This window comes from Plasmodium reichenowi, chromosome 13, assembly GCF_001601855.1.
Source record: "Plasmodium reichenowi strain SY57 chromosome 13, whole genome shotgun sequence".
Classification (NCBI taxonomy): Eukaryota; Apicomplexa; class Aconoidasida; order Haemosporida; family Plasmodiidae; genus Plasmodium; species Plasmodium reichenowi.
The window spans coordinates 2,344,676-2,354,743 of record NC_033658.1 but is presented as its reverse complement, the minus strand read 5'-3'; the positions used below and the strand labels follow the sequence as shown (position 1 = coordinate 2,354,743).

The 10,068-nt window shown below is 20.6% G+C and overlaps 2 protein-coding genes across 2 annotated transcripts; both read right to left on the bottom strand.

Moving 5' to 3' along the window:
• Positions 1-97: 97 nt before the first annotated feature.
• On the bottom strand, positions 98-2,311 carry PRSY57_1361400 (exonuclease, putative; the record flags this gene model as incomplete). The annotated part of the gene is made up of 2 exons (XM_012909535.2): positions 98-1,257; positions 1,363-2,311. The coding sequence occupies 2 exons, from the start codon at positions 2,309-2,311 to the stop codon at positions 98-100; spliced, it is 2,109 nt and encodes a 702-aa protein (XP_012764989.2).
• A 1,120-nt stretch (positions 2,312-3,431) lies between these two features.
• On the bottom strand, positions 3,432-9,494 carry PRSY57_1361300 (calpain; the record flags this gene model as incomplete). Its single annotated transcript, XM_020115225.1, has 1 exon — positions 3,432-9,494. The coding sequence occupies one exon, from the start codon at positions 9,492-9,494 to the stop codon at positions 3,432-3,434; it is 6,063 nt and encodes a 2,020-aa protein (XP_019970148.1).
• Positions 9,495-10,068: the final 574 nt, after the last annotated feature.

The following is a 10,068-nucleotide window of genomic DNA, read 5'->3' as shown; positions in this document are numbered from 1 at the left end:
TTCAACACATCCATATATACATATATATATATATATATATATATATATATATATATTTATTTATTTATTTATACCATTTAATATATATTATTAATATTCATTCCCATGTACTATCTTTGAACTTATATTTTTGAACAAATAAATTCATCATTTGATTGTTGTTAGAGTCACATGTAGACATATAACCTTTTTCTATCAACATTTCTTCTATCTTTATTAAAACATATGAATCAATACATGCATATATTATTTGTTCTTGGTTAAGTGGTCTTATATTCCAGTTAGCTAACTGAAATTTTTTATTTAATTTTTTATTTAATATCTTTATACATAAATCATTTAAACTTTTAACATTTAATTTGAACATTTGTTTGTTTGTTATATTAATATTATTATTATTGGTTTTTATTTTATTCATTAACTTCTTATGAAAATTATAAGGTGTAGAATGTACTAATTCTTTGAATAAATGTACATCATTTGATTGAATCATATCTCTATTCAATGTTTCAAAATATAAAATATTATAATTCTTATAAGAAGGTGTTACTTCCTCTTTTCCTGAATATATATATATATTATTATTTAAATCTATAATATTGTTGTATATATTTAAATGTGATATGTTTTGAAAATATGAAGACATTATTTTCATATCCGAAGGAAAATTAAAAAACAATTTATATATAAACGGATTTTCTAATAACCATTTAAAAAACTTATATATTATAAATTTATAATTATAATCAATAAAATATAAATCTATTATATATATTTTATTATTTGTTGAAATAGATAAAACACTAACAGTATTTTTTTTTTTTTTATAACTATCCCATTCGATATCTATACCTATATAATATCTTTTTTTTTCTTTTCTCAGTCTATCATTAATATATTCGTATGTTAATATATTATCATTATAATCATCATCATTTTTATAATTAACCATATTCTTTTTATTGTATATATTATTTTTCCAATGATTCTTTAGCTCCTCTTTTATCGTTATAATCATATTATTAAAATCATCAACACATTTTATGTACTTCACATTTTTAACGTGTTCAGGTAAATTAAAATATTCCATATATAAATCGTTATCATCAACGTAATCCTTAACATAATCAATTGATCTTTTCAAAATATTAACATTTATTTCTTCATCAGTTATATTTTCCTTAAGATTATTTTCATACTTGTTCATAAGTAAATATTGCTTTGCTGCTAAATGACTCCATTCGTTTAAGCACATACCTATAAAGGGGTCAGCAGAAAAAAAAAATAAAAATAAATATATATACATATATATATATATATATATATATATATATATATATATATATATATATATATATATACCTGTAATATCATCCGAAGATAGCAGGTACAAAAGCATTTCCTGCTTTAACCGATTACACTCAATATCGTTTAATAATAAAAAGAGAGTATTTTTCAACTGCTTATTAACTATATGTTCTAATAATAAGAAATAATTAAATGTGGCGTGTTGCTTAAATGGTGTGAAAATATTCATGTTGTCATTTTTAAAAAATGAAGCGAATTGAATTGCTGTAGTAATATATATATTTGTTTTATTAATATACTTAGAAAATAAATAATCTACATTTTGTACACTTATATTTTGTTTTAATATATTCATATCATAATTAATAGAATGTAATACATACAGAAACTTTGGATAATTAATTATTTCACACATCAAATTTATATTTAATTTATTTTTATATGTTATATTATTTTGGAAAAAGAAATGTAAGCTATTCAATAATATATCTTGTATAATATTTTTTTGTTTTTTTCTTAAAGACGGACTAACAGATATAATTATATCATCATTAAACAGACTAAATATATATTCTCCATATTCATTATTATATTCAAAAATTTTATGATAACATTTCAATAAATTAAAATATATTTTTTTTATATTATCCTTATATTCATTACTATTAACAACATTTTTTGTACTTAAATGTTGTAAAATATAAAATATTATATTACTTGTTATATTTTTTACATCTTTACCTTTACATAAATATGGTATTATATCATATATTTTATTTTTTATATATATATTATTACGTGTAGAAATATAATTTCTACTATATTTTCTTATAATACAATTATAATAAATATATTCATAATTCTTTCTATATATCACATTATGTAATCTCATATCTTCTCTGTACCATGAGAATCTATTTAATGAACAAAAATTAAAAACCTTCAGTACCTTTCTTATGTTCCTGTTTTCTCTGATTTTATTGTAACTAATATGTGATGTCATGTAATTTAAATTTATAATCCCCAAACGGTTTTTACAATGGTTTAAAAAAGGAGATTCTCCAAACATGATAGGAACGCATTTATTAATATATAAATATATAAATATATATATATATATATATATATATATATATATATATATATTTATATATATTATACTCTTACATTTTGATATAACGTATAATTATATGTATAAAAAATTTAGATACCTCCATTTATCCTATTATAATCTGCTATCAATAATTGTATACATAATGAATAAACGAAAAAAAAACAAAAAAACAAAAAATCAAGGAAAAAGTAAAATATATTTTTTTCGTTTTAATAATTAAAATCCCTATTACATACATACATACATACACACACACATATATATATATATATATATATATATATATATATATCTTTCAAAAACAAACTTGCCTAAAATATAAAAATCCCATAGTCCAATATTCTGTGCTCTACCAAATATATTTACATTGTCATATATATATTCTTTACCACATTTTATTTTCTATTTTTACTATTTTTCATAAATATTATTCATATATAGAAAAAAATAAAACACTCATGGCACACATAAAACATTTTTATGATTATAATTATAACAATTTTTATAGTTTTTATTTAAAAAAAAAAAAAAAAAAAAAAAAAAATTAAATTAAATTAAATTTAATTAAAACATTTTATACATATAAAACAATTCAATATGCAATAAAAAAAAAAAAAAATTCCTTTTTTTTTTAATATATATATATATATATATATATATATATATATATTTACACATATTGTTAATTAAAATTAAAAAAAAAAAAAAAGTAGAAACATAAATAATATATTATATATATAATATATATATTACTAAACAGATACAAAAAAAAAAATTATAACAAAAAATATTTTTTTTTTTCCATTTGTGATGTTTGAAAAAAAAAAAAAATAAAATAATATTAAGAGGGATAATATAATATATTTTATAAATAACATTATGAATGAAAAGAATATATAAACACATACATAAATATTATAACATATTCATCATATATATGTGTGGTTATTTATTTTTATATATTTCTATTTTATTTCTTGAACGAATGAATACAAAATTTTAAAAGTTTTTATTGGGGTGGATAAAATTTATCCACAAAAATTTGTTTGTCCGATATAAAATGAGCCTCGTGGTTATACAGAATATCATCTTTTATATTTGTAGTTATAAGTAATAGATAAGAAGAATCTACTTTTTCTAGTTCTACTAAGGGTATTAATACGGAATTAAATTTTATATAATAATCATATGCACATGTAGAAAGAGGAAGAACGTCATTACCTGTATTTCCATGAATATTACATTTTTGAATTAATTTATATATTGAATTATTATAAGTAATACATGATATAAATGAATTATTTTTTAAAATGTTTCCATTTTCACAATCGTCCGTTATCCTTTTTGAGTCGTTAATTCGTTTATATATATTAACAAATGGTATGCCTTTAATATCCATATTTTGAAAAAATGTTATTCTTAAAGATAATAAAGTCATACATGTTGTATGAAATAAAATAACGGAATAATTTTTTAAAGAATATAAATGTACCAATTCATATTTGAAAAATGAAAATGGTGGTACAATATAAGAATAAGGAATAAAATACAAAATCGGTTTCTCTTTATTATTTGGATAATGTATACATATTTGATAATTACCTGTAACATTAGCTCTATATAAAGAAGGCAACAGACAATATATTCCACTTTCTAATGTACATTCTATATAACAACAACCAGCTTTATATGGACCACTAGATATTATATCTCCTTTCTTTAAAGATCTAGGTGATGATGTGTTACCCTTAAATATTCTTAAATTAACTGAATGTTCTTGAGAACATTCTAAGAATATATATAATCTAGTACATTCTGGAACATATAAACGTATATGAGGATTTCTAAAATAAGACCACAAATTATTAGAACAACCACCTGCACTTTTATTCGTCCACATCCCTTTAAAATATAATGATGAATAATTATCAGGTAATAATGGAGGTATTTCATATAATGATAAATGCGTATGACTAAATACTTTAATAGTAAAATTAAATTCTTCTTTTTGTGAATACTGGGATACAATTAATACATAATCTATATTTCTCAATACATCTGGATCATTTTCAAAATTTTGTTTTTCATTATTAACATTTATTCGGTCCTTACTAGTGACTATATTATTGTATTGTTCTTTATTATGTGTGCCATTTTCTTTTTGTACATTATTTATCAAATTATCCACATTATACATATTATTCATATTAACCGTGTTCTTTATTATATTCTCCACATTTTTACAATTTTCCACATTTTGCGTATTATTTTTATTTTTTTCTTTCTTTGAATCACACATCATATTAATATTCATCAGGTCATCCTTACCACCTATTATCAACTTTATAAATGTACACTCTCCATTGGAATATATCCCTTGCTTTATTGGAAATAAGGGACAGATGATTCTATCATTACCTGCATGCACATGTAAAGCTAAATATTTTTGAGACACATCGGTTTTACGTTCTCTTACATGTCTTGATAAAAGTATCCAGACTTCTATTGGTTTCTTACCTATATAATATAAGCCATCTTCTGATAAATCTTGTTTTCTTACATTTAAATGTAAAGCAAATTGAGGATTGTACGCAACTAAATGTGTATCATCTAATAATATGGAAGAATTTAATAAACTATTGTTTTCCCATTTTGTATGTATCTCAAATTGGTATGGAAAAATAACACTATTCCAACATATATATATATGTGAAAAATATCTTATTACATCTTTCCAAGGAATCCAAAAACAACCATCATCTTTACTTATAGCCTTTTCTAATGAATAATTTAATTTTTTTTGTAATTCTTTAGTCCATGTTTCATTATCATTATGAGAATATCTTCCTTTCCATCTAATACAACCCCAAGGGTTTTTTATATATAATAATTTATCTCCATTATAATTTTCTATATTTAATATTGAATAAGCATGTCTTGTTACAATACCTGTTGATATAGAAACACCTTCTGGATAATCTAAACCAGACGGCGCAGCATCCTTTAATTCTAATGTACCTAAACACACAACACATTTTCCTTTTTTTATGCCATCATAAATATTATTCCAAACACTATCCCATTTCTCGTCATACTCTTCATAAGAATCATATTGTTCATATTCCTCATATTTTCCTTCTTTATAATTTATACCCAACGTTTTATGGCCTCCTCTTTTAATCAAATCACTATAATTGTCCACTGATCCGTTCATATATTTAGCAAAATCCATAGTGGCTAATTCTTCCTTTAGGAATTGTTTCTGCAGATTATTTTTTACTTCATAATCGTCTTTATAGCAAAAATCATAATTACAATTATAATTATTAAAACATATATTATCATCACACATATATTGAACATGATCCTTATTATTATTATTATTATGATCATTATTATGATCATTATTATGGTTATACTTTGTATCGTGTACAAATTCAACACTCTTACCATATCCATGTTTCTTATTTATCATTACCTCGCTACTTTCATATACCAATTCATCTATACGATCATCCCTTATTAAAGAATGCGTGCTATGTTTGTCAAAAGAAGGGGGAGAACTACTAATCTTAGATTTCAAAGATATTGTTACTGGTATCCAACCTGTCAAATAATACAAATCAGAACCAGGATTAGAACCAAACATAGAATATGATCCTCCCATCAATTTAACAAAAGCTTTTTCTAACAAAGTAACCCATAATTCTTTTTGATTATTTGAATAAGCCACAAGCAAAGAATTATTGTTCTTAACCGGTACATAATCATCTATTATTATCTTTCTTTGTATACCATTACAATGAAGTCTACATATATACATACCACAAGGATTAAAAATAGGCCACGTTTTATTTATACATAAATAATTCCAACTACAAGGTGTTATAATACTAGAAATAACCGGTATCTTATGTTTTTTCTCATATTCTATTAATACGGTTAATGAAGACAGAAAAGAACAATCCGCAACAAAACCTTGTCTTATACAATTATTATATAAATAAGGAGACATAACAATTGGATTCTCATATAATTCTGATAATCTTTTCCAAGAATCAAATTTTCTTTTTTGTCTAATACTTAATTCTAAGAACCCATCTGGATCTGTCCATTTATAATTTAACCATCCATATAATTTAAAACCATTTACGTAATGAAATATACATCTCTTCTTATCACATTTTTTACAACACATGTAATTTTTTTTAATACAATCCTCATTTACTATATATTTATGATCACAAGTATCTAATAAGCATTTCTCCCATTCTAATTTGATATTCTTCGATTCGTTTGCTTTATCATTCGACTTATCATTCGATTTATCATTCGACTTATCATTCGACTTATCATTCGACTTATCATTCGATTTATCATTCCATTTGCCATTCCATTTATCATTCGACTTATCATTCCATTTGCCATTCCATTTATCATTCTCTTTATCATTCTCTTTATCATTCTCTTTATCACTCTCTTTATCACTCTCTTTATCACTCTCTTTATCATTCTCTTTATCACTCTCTTTATTCTTTTGTTTAAATTTTTGTATCTTTTGAACACTTCCATTATTATTATACACATCCTTAATATAATTACTATTTTTAATTTTATCATATTTGCTTGTATTACATTTTAGGTAACTTTTACGTTCTTTCCTTTTACCCATTCCTTGTTTTTCATTTTGTACATAATGGGAATAATGTTTTTCTTCTTTCTCCATTTTATAATTTCTATATGTATGAACATCATAAATTTTATTATTTTTTTCTACGTTACCATACTGAAGGTTATTATGTTGTGTATCGCGATGGTTACCTTCCTCGACATAATTTGCTTCAAAAATGAATGAAGGTTTAAGAATATTATTAATACTAATATTATTATTATTATTATTATTATGATTATTATGATTATTATTATTATTATTATGATTATTATTATTATTATTATTATTATTATTTCTTTTCTTTTTTTTTTTTTTTTTTTCTTTTTTTTTTTGATATATTAGATTCAAATTCAAATTTTCAGTATTCTTATCATTATTTTCATTAAGGTTCGAGGATGAAGAGGGCCTGGATTTAAATGTATCTATGGATGATGTAATATAATAATCATATATATTATGGTCACATTTCTCATTATAATTTTCATTTATATAATGTACATCATTTTTCTTTATATTATCGTTTGGAATTATAAATGTATTAATACCATGTGTGTTATCATAACTTTTTACATTTATATTTTTTTCTTTTTTATCATATATATTATACATATTATTAGATATTTTATTTGTATATTCATTTGTACCTATGTCTTCTATTTGATTTATTGATTTTATTTTATGGCGTTGATTCAACATATCATTTAATGTCGTATCTATTTTATAAAAATTTCGAGAATTGATTAAAGATTCCTTTGGTTCATAATTTATGTGTTTATTTTTGATTTTGCTTTCATGATTATCTTTTATATTATTATAGATGAGATTTTTGCGAAGGTTATTTTTAAAAACTTGGTGAAGACTAAGATTAGTTTTATTAGTAGTAACATATTTATTTTTCTTTTCTTTTCTTTTTTTTCTTAGAAAGAGATTTTTTTTATTCATCTTATTGAGTACAATACCTGTTTTTTTTGGATCTTCATAATGATGACTACATAAAAGATATGTATAAGAGAAGTTCGATTGTGTTTTATATCTATGTGCACATTTCATTTTATTATTATTATAATCATGGTGATAATTATCATTAATAATATTATTAAAAAGGGTACAATATGATAATTGTTGATTTGGATACTTGTGATAATGACTATGATTCATTTCTTTAATATCTTCTTTCATATCTAAATAATTCTGTACATATTTCAGATATAAATTATTTTTAATATCTGGATCATTATCTATCCAAGGTAATATAATATATTTCCCAATAAAAGAGCTCTCAAATAATATTTTTGAAGCTGCTTTATTTTCAGATATATGACTAGGCATTAAAGAAAGTAAATTAAAAACATCACAATTATATTTATAATATTCATATATATATAAGAATGAATTTCGTTTTAATATAATATTTTTAAAATCATGATAATACATTAATAGATCTTTATTTTTTTTCATATTACTAAATAATTTTTGTTGATCCTTTTTATTTTTATATTTATTTTTTAAATATAACATATAGAAATCATTCTCATCTTCATAATGTTTAAAATGATAATCAATAAAATTATCATCCTTATTATTACTATAAGATGTAAATACATCATGAACACTTTGTACTTTTTTTTGTTTTTTAAATTTATTGTTTATATATGATTTTCTATTTATTAGTGTGTTACTAATGGTATGTATAATATTACTAAATGAATTTTTAAGTAATTTATCCTTTTTTTTTTTTTTTTTTTTCTCATAATTTTTAATTTTATATTTTTTATCTTCTATTAAATTACAATTTTTTATCTTTACATTTTCTAAATCCATACTTCTACTTTTACAAATATCATATTTATTTGATTCTATATTTGTATACACTTCATTATAATAATACGATTTATTGGACTTATTTTCATTATTATCCTTAAATAAAAATAAATTTTTATTATCATTATTATTCTTATTATTTTTTACACTCTTATTATTTGTTGAACTTTCTATTACATAAGTAATATTCTCTTTCTCACTACTTATAAGCAATTCTTTATCACTACACTTATTTGAAATATTCTTGAATATATTTTTTTTGTAATAAAACCTTTCTTTGGAATTGTCAATATTGTTCTTAATCAAATTATTATCGTTATAAATATAATGATTCTTACAATTCATATTATTATCATTATTAATATCATTATTATTATCATTATTATTATCATTATTATTACAGTCAACATTATTATTTTCATCATCCTTTTCATTATCTTTTTTTTCTTTCATCACATAACTTGATACATTCTTATTACTCACATTATTCCCTTCAACATTTTCTATTAAATTACATTTTTCCTTTTTTCTTTTTTTTATTTTTCTTTCCTCTTTTACTTTGCTATTTATACACCCCATATCATTATATGGAAGGAATGTCTTAATTCGCTTTATATAATTTTAATTAAAAAAAATAATAAAATTATATTAAATCGAATATAATAAGTAATAAAACCAAACAAAAACAACACAACTCAAAAAATTTATTAAATTTTAATAATAATGTTGTAGAAAATAAAAAAATATATACAAATTTAATATATATATAAATAAATAAATATATACATATATATATTAATTAATATATATATTTTTAAAATATGTAACTATTACATTTATAAACAAACTTTTATATTTCATATAGTTTTATATAATAATTAAATGCATAATCCTATAAAATAAAAGAAAAAAAAAAAAAAAAAAAAAAAGGTTATATATAAAGTTATTTAAATAAATAAACGTGTATACAAAAATGTCATATAAATTTTTTTTATATACAAATATAATATATAGTATAATATAATACTGTTAAAATTATATATTACATATTATTATATTAATATATTTATATATATATATATATATATATATATATATATATATAAAAAATTATTTATCTTAAAAATATTTTATTTTTTTTTTTTTTTTTTTT